General features: G+C 56.4%; 1 protein-coding gene across 1 annotated transcript in view; it reads right to left on the bottom strand.

The window, feature by feature from the left end:
• Positions 1-5,218: 5,218 nt before the first annotated feature.
• PRKD2 (protein kinase D2) overlaps positions 5,219-18,743 on the bottom strand; it is a 31,476-nt gene continuing 17,951 nt past the window's right edge. Inside the window, exons 9-18 of the mRNA XM_065571758.1 lie at positions 13,441-13,518; positions 12,107-12,377; positions 11,483-11,535; positions 10,212-10,284; positions 9,680-9,786; positions 9,125-9,286; positions 8,507-8,605; positions 7,793-8,060; positions 7,253-7,338; positions 5,219-6,560 (exon numbers count right to left, since the gene is read on the bottom strand). Of these exons, the coding sequence (XP_065427830.1) occupies positions 6,339-6,560; positions 7,253-7,338; positions 7,793-8,060; positions 8,507-8,605; positions 9,125-9,286; positions 9,680-9,786; positions 10,212-10,284; positions 11,483-11,535; positions 12,107-12,377; positions 13,441-13,518 (1,419 nt within the window). The 3' untranslated portion in view covers positions 5,219-6,338. The remainder of the gene's footprint in view (positions 6,561-7,252; positions 7,339-7,792; positions 8,061-8,506; positions 8,606-9,124; positions 9,287-9,679; positions 9,787-10,211; positions 10,285-11,482; positions 11,536-12,106; positions 12,378-13,440; positions 13,519-18,743) is intronic.

Here is an 18,743-nt window from a genome sequence, read left to right as displayed (position 1 = left end):
AGGCAAATAAAGCAAAAGCACTTGAGGGCTGTGAGTGGCTCGGGGCCCGGGAAGTACCTGGCCTGGATCCCTGCACCTGGGAGCGGACGCTGAGCACAGCCCCCTCGGGAGCACTCGGTGCCCCCCCGAGTCACAGGGGTGGAGGGCATGAGGGGGGCAGGCTGGTATTGCGGGACTTGGGCCGGGGTTCGGCCTGACATCCCCAGGAAAAGTGTCTGAGTGGGGACCTAGGCTAGGACAGCACTTCCTGTAGCACGGCGCCCCCTGCCGAGCCCCCCACCCCGCCCCCAGCAGCACAGCGTCCCCTGCCAAGCCCCCTGCCCCGCCCCCCGTAGCACGGCGCCCCTTACTGAGTCCCCCGACCCCTGTAGCATAGTGCCTCCTGCTGAGGCCCCCGCCCCACCCTCAACAGCACGGCGCCCCCTGCCGAGCCCCCTGCCCCGCCCCCCGTAGCACAGCGCCCCCTGCCAAGCCCCCTGCCCCGCCCCCCGTAGCACGGCGCCCCTTACTGAGCCCCCCGACCCCTGTAGCATAGTGCCTCCTTCCGAGGCCCCCGCCCCACCCTCAACAGCACGGCGCCCCCTGCCGAGCCCCCTGCCCCGCCCCCCGTAGCACAGCGCTCCCTGCCGAGCCCCCTGCCCCACCCCCTGCAGCACTGAGAGAGCCCTGTAGCATCACACCCGGGTATGGGGGCAGCACTGCCTTGGAGAGGATCAGGTCCCCGCAGACACTCAGCCCAGACTGCAGCAAATGGAGGGGGAGGGGAGCTGGGCAGGGGAGGAGCTACAAGGAAAAGCGAGGGGCTGTTGGTGAGCCAAGCGTGGGGAGGGGAGGATTTGTGGTGCTTGAGGTGGGGTGGGGAGACAGCACCCCAAATGGCTGCGTAGCGTTGCCACCCGCACCACGTCCCACCCCAGAAGTGGCTGCAATTCAGCGATGGCTGCAGCCCCTCCCTGGATCGCCTGTGACGGGCGCTGGGCTCCTGCTGGCCGAGAGGTGCTGGATAAATACAAGACCAGGCTTACTACCCCTGTACCGTTCATGTACTAAACTAGCCGCCCTTAGGAGCCCCAGATAGACAGGCCAGATAGTGCATGGAGGGGCGGCTGGAGACGCTCTGAAAGCCACGAGCCGCTAGAAACCCCCCAACTGATGCTTCACCTGCATGGATTCACCAAGGGCAAGTCATGCCTGACTAACCTAATTGCCTTCTATGAGGAGATAACTGGCTCTGGGGATGAGGGGAAAGCAGTGGGTGTGATATTCCTTGACTTTAGCAAAGCTTTTGATACGGTCTCCCACAGTATTCTTGCTGGCAAGTTAAAGAAGTATGGGCTGGATGAATGGACTGTAAGGTGGATAGAAAGCTGGCTAGATCGTCAGGCTCATAGTGATCAATGACTCCGTGTCTAGCTGGCAGCTGGTATCAAGCGGAGTGCCCCAAGGGTCGGTCCTGGGGCCGTGTTTATTCAATATCTTCATTAATGATCTGGAGGATGGCGTGGATGCACCCTCAGCAAGTTTGCAGATGACACTAAACTGGGGGGAGTGGTAGATACGCTGGAGGGTAGGGATAGTTTACAGAGGGACCTAGACAAATTAGAGGATTGGGCCAAAAGAAACCTGATGAGGTTCAACAAGGACAAGTGTAGAGTCCTGCACTTAGGACAAAAGAATCCCATGCACTGCTACAGACTAGAGACCGAGTGGCTAGGCAGCAGTTCTGCAGAAAAGGACCTAGAGGTCACAGTGGACGAGAAGCTGGATATGAGTCAACAGTGTGTCCTTGAAGGCTAACGGCATTTTGGGCTGTATAAGTAGGGGCATTGCCAGCAGATCGAGGGACGTGATCATTCCCCTCTATTCGACACTGGTGAGGCCTCACCTGGAATACTGTGTCCAGTTTTGGAGCCCACACTACAAGAAGGAGGTGGAAAAATTGGAGAGTCCAGTGGAGGGCAACAAAAATGATGAGGGGGCTGGAGCACATGACTTATGAGGAGAGGCTGAGGGAACTGGGATTATTTACTCTGCAGAAGAGAAGAATGAGGGGGGGGATTTGATAGCTGCTTTCAACTACCCGAAAGGGGGTTCCAAAGAGGATGGAGCTCGGCTGTTCTCAGTGGTGGCAGATGACAGAACAAGGAGTAATGGTCTCAAGTTGCAGTGGGGGAGGTCTAGGTTGGATATTAGGAAACACTATTTCACTAGGAGGGTGGTGAAGCACTGGAATGGGTTCCCTAGGGAGGTGGTGGAATCTCCTTCCTTAGAGGTTTTTAAGGCCCGGCTTGACAAAGCCCTGGCTGGGATGATTTAGTTGGGGATTAGGTCCTGCTTTGAGCAGGGGGTTGACTAGATGACCCTCTGAGGTCCCTTCCAACCGTGATAGTCTCTGATTCACACGTCAGCCGGAAGTGAGTCATGCCAGAAGTGCAGACAGGAACCAACCAAGTCTGTGCCCCCCCAGTAACCATCTGCCACCCACTGGTCACGACTGCAGGCCTGGGAACACCGCGCTCCCCTGCCCCTGATCTCTGACGGGGTCCCTGGGGCTAGGCAGGCCTGGTGTCGGGGCACGTTGGCTCCCGGGTGTCCTAAGGTCCCCACCTAGACAGTTGCTTTCGGTGGTTTCCTGTTTACATCCGGCAGGCACTGGGGATTCACAGCAGCAGAGAACTGAGAAATGGCTCCAGGTGCAGGGGACAGCCCGGGGCTCCCAGCACTGTCTCCCTGCACCGTGCAGATGGGCCCGGTAATTCCAGTGTGGGCTCCTGGCGTGACACATAGTCATTTGGTCCCCTGGAGTTCCTCAGAAACCGACCGACGGCTCAGAGCCGAGAGTGACGGTTATTTTGCTTCAGGTCACACAATGAGTGGGCGGAGGAGCTGGGGGCTAGAAGCCTCCCTACCTCCCCTCCACTTAAGCACATGAACCTATTCCCCTCCCTGTGCTCAGAATAAAACCCAGGAGTCCTGGCTTCCCCTTGCTCTAACCCACTAGATCCCCCACTCCCCTCCCCGATGCAGGGATGGGGGCAAGTGGGAATCAAGACGTCTTCTGGCATTGTGGAGGGTCACATATTTCACCCCGTCTCCCTAAACCCGAAGCCTAGTGGCCAGGGGATGGGATGGCCCTTTAAGGGAGATGGGCTTAGCGCTACCTTTGACTAGTTGCCTCCTGGGCCTTAGATACAAGGTCAACCAACACCTCACCTGGGAGAGCCACCAGCTTGGGACTGGGACCAGCACATCTCTGTCCTCAGGGCGACCCCCCTGCCACCTCGCACGTCCCGGCTCCAACCCATGGGGGCGTTAGAGCTGCGCAAAGAAAGGGGGGCCAGAAGTTTCCACCTGGGGCAAGTGACACGTCATTCTCCCGCGCCTCGGTCTCAGGGACGCTCAGACATCTGGGTGCAATTCCCCCCCCCCCCCCGCCTCTCCCCCCAAAAAAACCACTGAGCCTGCAGCAAACGCCCAGCGTGAGACGTTCCAGGCCAAACCATCTAACATCTGGGAAAGGCCAAGGACCTGCAAACGGGGGGCTTCAATGGGAAAAGGTGGGCACCCTTCACGCCAGGCCGTGCTCCCAGCTCCACCTGTAAGGAAGACCCTCCATGGGCACAGCGGGGTCTGTCTAACTGCGGCTCCTGACTAGCCAGGCCTTTCTACCCAGCCACCCGGCTACTCGGGGAAAACCTGGAACACACCAACTATTTAAAGGGTTACCACGATTTCAGGACACTACACGGTACCCTGAGTGATGGGAGCCGGCGTTCGGGTTGGGGAAAGCAGAGCTCTGGAGACAGCAAAGTTAGGCTCTATCTAGGGACAGCAGGGGGGCCTGGGGACAAAGCCACAGATTGATTTCTTTGGAGACAGGCACCACCCTCGGCTGACAGCCTGGGGATTGAACCGGGGCCCTCCTGAGCTAAAAGCGGGACCCGGTATAGCTTGAGCTAAAGAGCCAACCCGCCCCTGGGAGGGCTGTAACTGACTCATTGGGCAGCCCTGGGGTCTGTTCCCAGCCTGCCACAGGCAAGACCCGTCCCCTCACTCTGCCTCAGTTTCCGCAGCCATAAAATGGGAATATCACCGCCCTCCTTTGAAAAGCACTAGGGATTGTTATTATTTGAGAGCCCGGGTAGCCTGCCCTCCATGGTCCCAAATTCTACCTCTTCTCTGGCTGGAACACGGAGAGATCCGAACAGGGAAGAAATCGACACCTGTGGGCTAATCCCAGCCAGGCTTCCCAAAGCAGCCACCAGCCCCGGCTTCACAGGCACAACCCTGGGCTCCAAGCACTTCCAACCAGACCTCCATTCGCCTCAGCACCGAGGACTCCTGCAGGGGCATGTCCCGGAGCCCCAGTCGCCCTGGGGGAAGGGGGGACTGGCTACCCACTGAGACTGGCTCTACACACAGATTTTCCTCTGGCCCAAGTGCCTGTGTCAGGGGTGTGAACGGGAGACCCTTGGCAGACACACGGATGCCTTAATAGCACTTTAAACCTAGTATCTATCAACTGAGCTGGTGCCGGTCAATTTACAGGTGCAAGCCAACTTCCAAGTGATATAACAAGCATCCACGCTAGAGAGCAGCTCAGGTCTGTTTTTAGGCCACAAGTGAATTCTACCCAAGTCCGCCCGGAGCAGGGCATGGCGCTGCCACCACGCCAGCCCCCCCGGGCGGGAGCAGAGCTGACCCAACCCGCGAGGATCCAGTTGTTTTCCCGCCTGACCCGCGTTGTCGGGCTCCAATGCCCACCCCAAACAGGCACTGCTTTTAAAAGAAACAACCCCCCCGACTCGGATCGAGGCCTTTCCTTCTGGAGCGCTCAGAGCACGTTATCAAGCAGGGACCATGTCTTTATCCCCATTGTACTGGGGGAAATGGAGGCACAGAGCAGGGAAGTGGCTTGCCCACAGCCAGCGGGAGAGGCAGGATGAGAACCCTTGGCTCCTGACCATAACTTCGGAGTGTGGCTAAATCTGAAACTTTCGGAGGCACTTCCTCAGGAAGCGTGACCCCCAGCCCTGCGCCAGGCTGCACCTCGTGCCCTACGGGGGGGGGCAGGGTCACCTCTAGCAATACCTGGGGCTTTTAGCTGTAGTGCGGGGCGATCACTACTGTCCGTTCCAGCTGGGGTGGGGGGGAAGACTCAGCGTCGCCCCGCGCAGGGGGGTCGCGTACATTTCAGTTCAAAGGCAGGCTGGACGGGTTCTGTTCACTATTTATTTATACACACACGTCCCCGTACGAGCATCCACCGCAGGGCGGCGTAGATCAGCCCCAGCTCCATCGCCCTTGTCAGTTACTCGCCCGTCCCCTGGCCCCGCCATGAACACGCGTGTGCACGGGCCAGGAGGCACATGGCCATGCAGGCCACATGTGGAGCAGGGCGTCAAAATCCAGCAGGGCTCGGCCTAGGGCGGCTTCGGTCTGGCCAAGACGGCTTGGAGCCAGCAGGGGTTGGGGTGCGGGGGGACACTTCTCCCCTCTACCCCGCTGAAGACAGGAGGGGGAGGGCTCAGCTCCCTCTGTGCTCCCCAAAATGGAGAACCCCTTTTACCCCCAGCAAGGACCAGGGAGAGTGGGTGCAGGGAGGGGCCCCATGCCCTCAAAAACCTTCACTCATAGCTTAGGCCCCTAACACCAACCCCATGTCCTTGGGACTCCCCCCGCCCTTCATAACCACAGAAGCCTAGTACATCCTGCACCCTCCCTCCACTCCCCTAATTACATCGGTGGGACCCCTCAGCCACCCCCAGGTCACTGACATGTGCCTGGGACTCCACCCCCCCTCATGCCCTCAGCCCCCGATCACAGAGCCAGGCCCTCCCCACTTCCCCGGGAGCCTGGGCTCACCTGCCAGGCCCCCTCCCTGAGGCCCCGGGCCTCTCACCCCGTCCTCTTCTATTCCATTCTTGCACTGGCCGGGGCGCCATGGGATCCAAGGGCCGTCCAGACGGGCGCCAAGCGACCTCAGCAGCTGTGCCAGGCGTCACGCCCTGCCTAGGGCCCTCGCCATGTCCTGGGTCCCCAGCCCATCCCCGGGCCCCCACCTGCCTCTCCTCAGCCCTAGGGGCGCCTGCTCGGGGCTCCTGAGAGTGGCCCCCATGGGCAGGGGCGGGCGTGCAGGTAGGCGGGCGGGGGTGCACCAGTCAGGAAAAGGGAGCCGTCCTGTCTGCTCTGGCGCCAGCAGGGAGAGCCACGTCCCCACAGCACAAAGCGGGGGCAGGGGTGTCCTTCACCCCATCCCCAGGGGTCCGTCTTGTCCCGCCCCCTCCACCAGAGCTGGGGGAGGGGTCTTCTCTCTGCCACGGGGTGGGGGGCCAGGTTCACAGAATGCTGACCCTCTCTGTCAGCCCCTGCAGCTCCCCCTCCCCCTCCTCCTCTTCCTCCTCGGGGGGCGGCCCCCGGGGGGCCCGCAGGTGGGCGGGGTAGGGCAGGGTGTGGTCGGTGGCGAACTGCTCCCACCGGGCGTCGTCGCTCTCGTGGGTGATGTAGCGCTCGGCCATCTTGGTCTCTAGCTCCCGTAGGTCCAGCCACGTCTGGTAATCCTGCAGGGGCAGCAAGGGGTTAACAGGGACCAAGTGCATCACTGCTGCCCCCCTGTTGGCCAACATCAGAACCGCCTTGCACTGGGCTGGCTGGCATGTGTCGGTACCGCCCCCCAGTGGACAACACCAGAACTGCCCTGCACTGGGCCAGCTGGGATGTGTCAGTGCTGCCCCCTGGTGGACAACACCAGAACTGCCCTGCACTGGGCCAGCTGGGATTGTCAGTGCCGCCCCCCGGTGGACAACGCCAGAACTGCCCTGCACTGGGCCAGCTGGTGTGTGTCGGGTGACCCCTATGGGACAGCACCAAAATCACCCTGCAACAGGTCGCCTGGAGTGTGTGTCAGTGCTGCCCCCTGCTGGAGAGCACGAGAACCGCTACCTCCGGCTGGCTCCATCATCCCTTCTGCTGCTGCAACCGAGGGCAGCGGCTGCAGGACCATACTGGGCACAGGGGCAACGGCAGTGGGGTCTAGTGGTTAGAGCAGGGGGCTGGGAGACAGGATTCTTGGGCAAGTTTTGGGCAAGTCCCAGCCCCTCGCCGTGCCTCAGTTTCCCCACCTCTCCATAGCGATAGCGACAGTCCTCCTGAGCGTTCCCTTAGGTGACAGCTCTGGACCTGGGCAGGGCTGGGGGACGCTGCCGGGTCTGGGGGGAGGCTGTCAGGCCACGGCTGGGCCACCCCTACATACCTGGAGCCAGGGGTGACTCAGGGACTTGTCCACACTGTAGCGCTTCCTCATCTTCACCTGGAGCAGGTTATTGATCAGGTCGATGGCTGGAGGAGGAGAGAGCGCGGGGGAGTCATGGAGCCGCCTGCGGGGGCGGGAAGGGCCCGAGTCTGCCCTGGGGAAAGCCACGGGGTGTGGGGATAGCGGGTATGGTGCCCCGGCAACACAGGCCTTCCTGCTGGGGGTGCTGTGCTGCAGGGATGGGGGTGTCAGTTGGGGGTGTTGCCCCCTCGCAGGCAGTCTGAGCTCCCCCCACACTGCCATTAGAGTGGCTGGGTCCTGCCACTAGGAGGTAACAGACAACCCCCTCCCAACCAGAACACACACTGGGGCAGGTCCCTCCAGCGAGATCCCCCCTCAACCTCCCAGGGCAGGTCCCTCTGGCCAAGATCCCCCCTCCACCCCCCAGGGAAGGTCCCTCCTGAGGAGATCTGCCCTCCCCCTCTCCCACTAGGGGCATGTCCCTCCTGCCGAGATCCCCCCTCCCCCCCGGGCAGGTACCTCCGGCCGAAATCTGGCGCCAGGGATGGGGCGGGTACATGAAGGCGGCGTTCTGGATCTGGTCGTTGATGTCCTCGTCCTCGTTGAAGGGGAAGGTGCCGCTCAGGCTGACATACATGATGACGCCCACGGACCACATGTCCAGCGAGCGGTTGTAGCCCTGGTTTAGCAGCACCTCGGGGGCCAGGTAGGCCGGGGTGCCCACCACCGAGCGCCGGAACGACTTCTCGCCGATGATGCGGGCAAAACCGAAGTCACACAGCTTCACCTGGGGGAGCCGGGGGAGGGGTCTCAGCAGGGGGTGCTCTCCCCCTGGCCCCGATACCCCAGTGAGCGCTGTGCTCCAGGGAGCGGGGTGGGGAGCTCTCTCCCCAGTGCCCCAGGAGTTGTGGGGGATGAGGGGTCTCCACAGTGGGAGATGGGGGTGTCAAAAACAGCAGAGGGGAAGAGGGAGTGGGAAGTGGTGGCGGGAGGGCGGTGGCGGGAGGAGTCTCACCTAGGGGAAGGGGGTCCCTGTGGAGTCCTGCCACTCACCTGGGGGGGTCTCATCTGGGGGAAGGGATCCCTGTGCAGAGTGGTGGCACAGTCGTACCTGGGGAGAGGGGTCCCTGGGGAGTGGGGTAGGGCAGTCCAACCTGGGGGAGGTCGGATCTCACGTGGGGGAGGAGTCACATGGAGGGGGGAGGGGCAGTCCAACGGGGGGCGGGGTCTCACCTGGGGGAAGGGCTCGGCGGAGGCCAGAAGCACGTTCTCCGGTTTCAGGTCACAGTGGACGATGTTCTTGAAGTGCAGGTGCCGCAGGGCCACCAGGATCTGCCGGGACGGGGCAGGTCAGACATCGCGCGTGGGGCCAGGGCTGCCCCAAGAGCTTACGGGGCCCTTCCCCCCATCTGCCCAGCAGGGGGCGCCCCCCAGGGGCTGGCGGGGGCATAGGGGTGAGAGAGCAGCCTGGGGGGGCGGAGGCCTGACCCCACCAGCTGGAGGGGAGGGAGGGGGCACTGCCTGTTCCCCCTGTGGCCCACCCCAGGGAGGAGCTGAGGGACCAGGCTGCGTTGGGCCACCCCAGAGGCAGCAGGGACACGCCCCGAGCAGAGCTCAGCCCCTCCAGACAGACGGACACACAGATCAGGACCGGTCCCCTCCAGACAGACGGACACAAAGCTCAGGGCCGGTCCCCTCCAGACAGACAGACGCACAGGGCAGGGCCGGTCCCCTCCAGCAGGACAGACAGCCGCATGCCCCTGGCCCATCCTGGTGAACTCCCCCACCCAGTGGCCCCAGGGACAAACCGCGGTGCTGGGGCAGCTTGGGGGGAGGGGGAGCGGGTCTCACCTGGGTGATGAGGAATTTGGTGAGCCTCTCGGGCAGCCGGCCCTTCTCCGAGGACAGGATCATCTCCAGCATGTCCCCGTGCAGCTTCTCCATCACCACAAACACCTTCTCGGGCGTCTCGAACATGCACTCCAGGTTCACTATGCCTGCGTGGCGGAGGCTCTGGGAGCCGGGGAGAGGAGGGATAAAAGCGGGGGCTGGGGGCAGGGAATCCACCCATCCGCCAGCCCCACCCCCCCTTGGAGCTGGTGACCCCCATGAGCCACCCAGCTCCAGGCAAACCCCAGCCCCATGTGCTGCCTCCCCCGGCACAGCCTCCCCCAGAGCAGCCGGCTCAACCCTTGTCTCCCTGCCCTGCTGGGACCTGGGCTGAGACCTGTGCAACTCACTGCAGCGAGCAGCAACCTCGGGGCCAGCTCTCAGAATTGCCCCATAGCCAGTCAAGCCCCAGGACACCCGAGGCGGGCCCCATGGGAGGTGGAGGGTGTGCTCTCTCCAGGGCGGGGGAGCGAGGAGCCGGGCGCCATCGCTGTCTGTCCGTCCGTCCCCCCTCACCTGCAGGATGGCCACCTCGTTGCGAAGCTGGCTTTCCTGCTTCGTGGGGAAACGCAGCTTGTCGATCACCTTCACTGCCACGTCCCGGCCCGACTTACGGTGCTTCCCTGGAGGGGGCCAGAACAGAGGCATTAGGGTCCTCGTCCCAGGGGAGCCGGCACCCCCTGGAGGGGAGAGGCCCCGTGTCCCATTGCCCACCCCCTGACCCTGCCAGTCCCCCACCCTGGGGGTAGATTGGACCCAGCGCCCCCTAACGGTGACAGGCTCCATGTCCCATTCCCCACCCCCCAAGCCAGCTAATCTCCCCTACCCAAAATAGGGTTGAACACGGGAGTCTTCTTCCATTTCCCTTCCGAACTGGTCTGCAGCATTCCTGTGCAGCCATTAAACAGCCCCCACCCGCGCTCCACTCCAGAGGCAGCTGCATCTCAGTGCACTGCTGGGTGAGCGATCCCTGTACAAACACCCACCGCACCCCACCCCAGAGGTACTCAGTGGCAGGCCCTGCATCCCATCCTTCCCCTGAACCCACCTCCATAGACAACTCCAAACTGCCCTGAGCCCAGGACCTCGTCTGGGAAGATCTGGTAAACTGTGGCTATGTCCTGCAACGGCACAAGAAAAAGGGTCATGTCGGCCCATCCGGGTGGGAGGGAGGGTGTCCATCACATGTAGGGGCGGGGCATAGAGACAGGCGGGGTCCCAGATTGAGGTGTTGATAGATTTGGTTTCAGAACAAACTGATACATTAAACAGTAATAAGTCACCAGGACCAAGGGTTTTGAAGGGACTGAAATATGAAATTGCAGAACTACTAACTATGGTAGGTAACCTATCGCTTAGATCAGCTTCTGAACCAGACAACTGGCAGAGAGCTAACGTGACACCGAGTTTTTAAGAAGGTTGCAGAGGCAATTACAGGCCAGTTAAGACAAATTGGTTGACACTATAGTAAAGAACAGAATTATCAGACACATAGATGAACACGATATGCTGGGGAAAAGTCAACACGGCTTTTGCAAAGGGAAATCACGCCTCACCAATCTATTAGAATTTTTTGAAGGGGTCAACACGCATGTGGACAAGACTGATTGGGTGGATATAGTGTACTTGGACTTTCACAAAGCCTTTGACGTGCTCCAGGAGTTCTCAAAGGTAATTGTCAACAGTTCTGAGATTTTTGCTTCAGCTAGCAACTTAAGTACCCTCAGGTGAATGTCATCTGACGACTCGAATATATCGATCTTATTTAACCTGTTTTTTCCCCTATTTTGGCTTGCATTTCTTCCCTTTTGTTGTTACCATTAATTGTGTTACGTATCTGGTCACAAATTAACCTTTTCAGAGGCCACTGAAGCAGAAGAGGCATAAATGCCTCCGCCTTCCTGAGGTCACCGGGTATTAGTTCTCCTTCCCAGCTAAGGAGAGAGCCTCCACTTTCCTTCACCTTTCTCTTGCTCCTGAAGTAATCATACAACCTCTTCTTATTGCCTTTTATGTTGCTTGCTAAATGTAGCTCATTTTGTGCATTAGCCTTTCTGGTTTTGTCCCTACATACTCATGCTATTCCTTTGTCCTCCTCCTTAGCCGCTGGTTCATGTTTCCACTCTTTATATACAGAGCCATGGGGTGGGGGGAATCCCTACTCACCACATTCTCCTGGGTCTGGACATACACAGAGAAGGGCTGTGGCAGAAAGAGAGGGGGCGTGGCAGAAAGAGAGGGGGCGTGGCAGAAAGAGAGGGGGCGTGGCAGAAAGAGAGGGGGCGTGGCAGAAAGAGAGGGGGCGTGGCCTCTACTCACCACGTTCTCCTGGATCTGGCTGTTGGACACGGAGATCCTGAGCGATGCCTGCCCTGGGAAGGGAAAAGGGGCCTTTGATTAGGAGCTGGCACCAGACAGGCCTGGCCTGAGCCAATCAGGATTCCCCACCCCCCATATATTGTGTCCAGGGCATGAAATCCTACATGGGGAATGGCGTGTCAAGTCCCCACCCCCTTCCCAGCCCTGAACCCTGATCCCCAGGGAACTGCAGCATCTGAGGACTGTGCTCCTCCCAGCCACGCGGATGCCAAGCTCCATCCCCAGGTCCGGCTCGGTGTTCCCCAGGTGAGATCGGCATCGCCCCCTGCAGGGCAATCACCTCCCACACTTGGGACACTGCCTGGCTAGGCCCAGAAGGGTCTGACAGGATGCTGGTGCTTCGGGCTGGGCTCCCAGACGATCCAAACAGGGACCAGCCTGCATTGGGATGGGAGACACCCAGAGCACTGCAGGGAGCGGTGATGGTGACCGGATAGGTGATGCTCTTTAGGACCCCGATGTCCCAGTGTGGCACTAGGGGGCGCTGTGCTGCAGGGAGCGGGGTAGGGGCCCGCTCTCCCCACTGCCCTGGAGCCCAGCCCAGGCCTCGGGGCTCTCACTCACTCTGGGGGGCCTGTCCCTGAGGATTGGGAGCGTCTTGCAGAATGACGGGCATGAGGGCCTGGCGGATGGCGCTCTCCCAGGCCATGGCCACTTCCAGCCCGACCCCGCTGTGCTGCTGGCTGGCGGTGGACGGGGCGGGGGCACAGTTCTCCCCGACATAGTAGGTGGCGTTGGCCGTGACGATCTCGAAGCAGTGCGGGTTGCCGCCCGGCGGCACCAGAGTGAAGGTCTGGGCCGGCTCCACCGCCAGGATCTCGGACAGCGGGATTTCCTGCAACGGGAACCCACCCGTAAGCTCTGGGACCAAATGCAGAGTAGCTCGGCCCAGCCTGGCTTCTGGGCCCTTTGATTTCCCTCCAAATTTTCAGGGTCCCCCCCCCACCCCACCCATTTATTTCCCTCATTTTCTCAAACACACACAGTTTTTTTTGTAAAAAAAAAAAAAAAAGAGTTCTTTCTTTTTTCCGCCCCCCCAGTGGAAAATAAAGGAAATATTTTTGTAAAATGTTTTACAAAACTGAGAGAAATTCAGACATTTGAAAATATTTCCCCCCAAAACTTTTCAAGTGGAAAGGAGGAAAAGAGTGGACTCTCTCCCCTCCTCTCCCCCCACAACACACACTTTCACGTCCCACCAACTTTTTCCAAGGGGAAGAAAACGAAGGGGGAGGGGAACTCAAGAGACGGTGGGAATTCAACATCACTTCAACATACAAAAAAAAAAGCAGGTGCCTTTTTGCTGAGAATTTCCATTAAAAAAAAAAAATCCTCAACAATTAAAAACTTTTTCCCTTTTTTGGTGCCAAAAATGTCTTTTGACGGAAAAAAGGACTTTTTGGTCCAAAGATTTTTGAGCAGCCTGAGTCATCAGTGTGGGGCCGCTGACACAAAGGGTGTGGTGACAACACACACACACACACACACACACACACACACACACACACACACACAGAGCCAGGAGTTACAGCGTGAAACTCAACGGAGGAGCCGGAGAACCTGATCAGCCAGGCTGGGGAAACATCTCCCCAAGGGAAGGGCTGGGGACACTGAAACCTACGAACCCTGGGATACAGTCTGTCAGGAACAATTCCCCCACCTCCCTAGGAGGAACAGACAGTCGGGGATGACTCTGCCTTGGGTGGAGATGGGCTTGGTGGGCCCTGAGGGGCATCTCCATCTCTGCTGGGGAAACGGACCATCAGGAACAATTCCTGCACCCCGCGGGGCTGGGGGACGGACTAGGTGGGCTCTGACAGGTTGCTCTTCCCCTGTGACTCCCATACCAGGCAGGTCCCGCGGAGGCCAAGCCCCAGGCCAGGGCAAAGGGCGCTTACCTTGTAATAGCGGCTGGAGGTGTTGTTCTGGAAGAGCGTGATGCACTTGCAGTCCAGCCGCCAGTAATGACGCTTCCTCTGGGGAGGGGAAAGAAACAAACTTAGTTCCCATGGGGGTGTCTATCACTGCGTGGGGCTGGCGGCTCGGCCCTAGGCAGATGGTCACAGCCCAGCGGGGGGGGTCCCCCTCAGTCCATCTCTACCCCAGGCCGGCATCATGGTCCTGAACCAGCCAAGAGTCGCTTAACTAAAGTACGTTACACACAACTAGTGGCTCAACAGTCTAATATGGTTTAACATCCCATTCCATCTCCCTTCCGACCACGTGCACTATTTGCACCGTCACGCTGTCTGTGCCATTCACAGCGGCTCAGTTCGTCACGTCTCTCTGACTCCTGCTGGTTTTCTAGTTACACGACCCAAACGCGGAACGACTCGGCCATCGGGCTGGCCAGCAGTTGCAAGGACGGACCGTGGTCGATTTGGAAACCTTGGGGAGTCGTCGTCTTGTCCCGCAGCCGCCATCCGCAGAGTTTGCTCTTGCTGAGGAACAAACTATCGGTGTTGTCGGTGTCTGCTGACGTCTCCACTGTCGGTGTCGATCACGTATGACCTGAGCACTGAATTCTTTTTCTTTATGGCAGCTGGAGATGTCCATCCTTCTTCTCTACCCAACTGGACATGAACACGGACACCAGGTTCTAGAGCGGGCAGGTCTCTAACTGAGTGACGTCTGTTATAAAAGTTTCAGAGGGGTAGCCGTGTTAGTCTGTATCAGCAAAAACAACGAGGAGCCCTTGCGGCACCTTAGAGATTAACAAATTTATTTGGGGATAAGCTTTCGTGGGCTAGAACCCACTTCATCAGATGCATGGAGTGGAAAATACAGGAGCAGGTATAAATATATCAAAGGATGGGAGTTGCCTTACCAAGTGTGAGGTCAGTTTAAGGAGACAGTTCACTTAACAGCAGGATACCAAGGGAGGAAAATAACTTTTGAAGTGGTAATGTAGCACAAGTAGATTAGGCGCACAAGGGGATGAGAGCAGAGGAAGCGTTGTTCTAAGTCAGCCATAAAAATGTTGGCAATGTAGTTCCTGAGGAAACTACAATCCTTTGGTGATCTTCCAAAAAACACCATCCTGGCCACTATGGATGTAGAAGTTCTCTACATGAACGTTCCACACAAAGATGGACTACAAGCCATTAGGAATAGCATCCCGGATACCATCACAGCAAACCTGGTGGCTGAACTTTGTCGTCACCCACAACTATTTCAGATTTGGGGACAATTTATACCTTCAAGCCAGTGGGACTGCTATGGGTACCCGCATGGCCCCTCAGTATGTCCACATTTTTATGGCGGACTTAGAAAACACTTCCTCAGCTCTCGTCCCCTCACGCCCCTACTCTACTTGCGCTACATTGATGACATCTTTATCATCTGGACCCACGGGAAGGAGGCCCTTGAGGAATTCCACCAAGATTTCAACAATTTCCACCCCACCATCAACCTCAGCCTGGACCAGTCCACACAAGAGATCCACTTCCTAGACACTATAGTGCAAATAAGCGATGGTCACATAAACACCATCCTATACCAGAAACCTACTGACCGCTACACTTACCTACATGCCTCCAGCTTTCATCCAGGACACACCACACAATCCATTGTCTACAGCCAAGATCTAAGATATAACCGCATTTGCTCCGATCCCTCAGATAGAGACAAACACCTACAGGATCTCTATCAAGCGTGCTTAAAACTACAATACCCACCTGGTGAAGTGAAGAAACAGATTGACAGAGCCAGAAGGGAACCTAGAAGTCACCTACTACAAGACAGGTCCAACAAAGAAAGTAACAGAATGACACTAGCCATCATCACAGCCCCTAACTAAAACCTCTCCAGCACATCATCAAGGATCTACAACCTATCCTGAAGGATAATCCCTCATTCTCACAGACCTTGGGAGACAGGCCAGTCCTCGCTTACAGACAGCCTCCCAACCTGAAGCAAATACTCACCAGCAACTACACACCACACAACAAAAACACCAACCCAGGAACCAAACCCTGCAACAAACCCCGGTGCCAACTCTGTCCACATATCTATTCAAGGGACACCATCATAGGACCTAATCACATCAGCCACACCATCAGGGGCTCGTTCACCTGCACATCTACCAATGTGATATATGCCATCATGTGCCAGCAATGCCCCTCTGCCATGTACATTGGCCAAACCGGACAGTCTCTACGCAAAAGAATAAATGGACACAAATCTGACATCCAGAATCATAACATGCAAAAACCAGTAGGAGAACACTTCAATCTCTCTGGTCACTCAATAACAGACCTCAAAGTGGCAATTCCTCAACAAAAAACCTTCAAAAACGGACTCCAATGTGAAACTGTAGAACTGGAATTAATTTGCAAACTGGACACCATCAGATTAGGCCTGAATAAAGACTGGGAATGGTTGGGTCATTACAAAACCTAAACCTAATTTCCCCAATACTAATTTCCCCTACTCACACCTTCTTGTCAACGGTCTGAAATGGGCCACTCTCATTACCACTTCAAAAGTTATTTTTCCTCCCTTGGTATCCTGCTGTTAAGTGAATTGTCTCGTTAAACTGACCTCACACTTGGTAAAGGCAACTCCCATCCTTTCACGTATTTATACCTGCCTACTGTATTTTCCACTCCATGCATCTGATGAAGTGGGTTTTAGCCCAGAAAAGCTTATGACCAAATACATTTGTTAGTCTCTAAGGTGCCACAAGGACTCCTCGTTGTTTTTGTCATAAAAGTATTCATTAGCTCTTTTAGCCTTCTTATGAGATTTGGCTATTCTCTTCACGACGGGGCAATTTGGAGATGGGCTATTTTCCAAAGTTGGAACAGTAGCTCTGAGTTGTCTTCCCATCTGGAGTTGCGCCGGATTGGATCCAGTAGTTGCTGTTGGTGTTGATCTGTAACTCAGAAGAGCAAGGAATGGATCGTCCTGCAGTAGGATTTCCTTGGCTGTCTGCCCAGCTCTCTCAGCCTCTCCATCGCTTGTGGGTAATGTGGGCTGCTGGGAATATGATCAAAATCATATTTCGTGCAAAAAATTTAAATTCTGCTGCGGCGCTTTGTGGTTTGTTGTCCATCGCTGGTTGTTTTGAATGCCAAAGGGAGCGAACAGGCACATCAGTTTCTCGATAACACTGCAACATGTTATATCTTTCAAGTACATTATCTCTATATACCTGGAAAAACAGCCCACAACAACCACAAAATGTTATCCTCTGAATTTACATAAGTCTGCAGCTAATCTCTTCCATGGTCTGTCTGGTAGAGGTGTTTGTACACTGTATGGTTCAGCATTGTCTCTTACAGTGATTTGTACTGGATCTCCTTTCAAAAGCCCAATATCATCAAATCCTCCGTCGAGTTCTTCCACCCTCCTCGCTAGGCCCATCATGGCTAGAGTGACCAGATAGCAAGTGTGAAAAATCGGGACAGGAGGTGGGGGGGTAATAGGCACCTGTATAAGAAAAATCCCCAAATATCAGGACTGTCCCTATAAAACTGGGACATCAGGGCTGCCACGCTGCGGCTGGGTCTTTGATTCTTTGATCTCACTCTGAATGTAAAGTTCTTGTCTCTGTAAGTTGTTTCTGTGGTGAACTGGCCCCTGCAGTTCAGAGCTGCATCAAGTGACTTCAGCTCTGGGAGAAGTCAAAGGTGATTGTAAGTCCCTTTTGAGATGACTGTGACGTCAACTCCTGAGTCAATTTAAAGTCAATAGTCTTGCCATGAGTATTCAATTTCATTCTCCAGGCAGGCTCTACGTCATCACGAGTGATAGATCCCAGAAGCCATGTTTCTTGATGGTCTGTAATACAAGTCAAATCCGAGACTGGGGGGGCAGGGATAGCTCAGTGGTTTGAGCATTGGCCTGCTAAACCCAGCGTTGTGAGTTCAATCCTTGAGGAGGCCATTTAGGGATTTGGGAATTTAGTTGGGGATTGATCCTGCTTTGAGCAGGGGGTTGGACTAGATGACCTCCTGAGGTCCCTTCCAACCCTGATCTTCTATGACTTCTTTGGTGCAGCAAACAGCTGTAAAACATCCCTATTTGGTGCAATTATTACACCATGCGCCTCTAGCTGGACATGCATCATCACACTGTAGACCAAGCCGAAGCTACTTTTAGGTGTTTCAAGTTGCTCCTGCCTTTTGTTCTGATGTGTGACGAATTCTGACTGTTTTGCTCTCTGGATAGCTGCGGCTAGGGTTAAATCTCTCCTCAATCGTAGCTGCTGTGAAAGATTTTTATCGGTTCACCCAACAACAAGCCTGTCTTTGATATTTTCATGTTTTGCATTCCCAGAAACACAGGTTTCAGCCAATGCAGGCAGAGCTCTTAAAAAAACTTTCAACATTTCCCTGTGGTTCTTAAATTCTCCAGTGGAAACATACTCTGTCATACACCACTTTTCTCCGAGGTGTACAGTATGCATCAAACACAGCCAGAACCTTTCCACCATCATCTCTGTGACTGGCTTCACTAAAGTCAGAGGATTTAAAGACATGCTCTGCCTGCTTCACCGTAACACACATTAAAGACGGTAGCTGGATATCTCCAGTTTCTTTTTGGAGCTTGGCAGCAATGCGAGATCTTGTAAAATCTTAGAATCATAGAATCTCAGGGTTGGAAGGGACCTCAGGAGGTATCTAGTCCAACCCCCTGCTCAAAGCAGGACCAATTCCCAGCTAAATCATCCCAGCCAGGGCTTTGTCAAGCCGGGCCTTAAAAACCTCTAAGGATGGAGATTCCCCCACCTCCCTAGGTAACCCATTCCAGTGCTTCACCACCCTCCTAGTGAAATAGTGTTTCCTAATATCCAACTTAAACCTCCCCCACTGCAACTTGAGACCATTGCTCCTTGTTCTGTCATCTGCCACCACTGAGAACAGCCGAGCTCCATCCTCTTTGGAACCCCCCTTCAGGTAGTTGAAAGCAGCTATCAAATCCCCCCTCACTCTTCTCTTCTGCAGACTAAACATCCCAGTTCCCTCAGCCTCTCCTCATAAGTCATGTGCCCCAGGCCCCTAATCGTTTTCGTTGCCCTCCGCTGGACTCTCTCCAATTTGTCCACATCCCTTCTGTAGTGGAGGGGGGGGGGAAACCAGTTGTTTCCAGTCTCTCCAGTGTGAAGGTTTGTCAAAGATAAAGTTCTGTGGGGCTTTGAAGAGGGGCATGTTGAGGAGATCCTGCAACTTTTTGGTTTTTTTCTGCCTGCAACCTT

This window comes from Chrysemys picta, chromosome 17, assembly GCF_011386835.1.
Source record: "Chrysemys picta bellii isolate R12L10 chromosome 17, ASM1138683v2, whole genome shotgun sequence".
Classification (NCBI taxonomy): domain Eukaryota; kingdom Metazoa; phylum Chordata; order Testudines; family Emydidae; genus Chrysemys; species Chrysemys picta.
The sequence above is the reverse complement of the archived record's forward strand: the minus strand, read 5'-3'. Positions and strand labels throughout refer to the sequence as shown.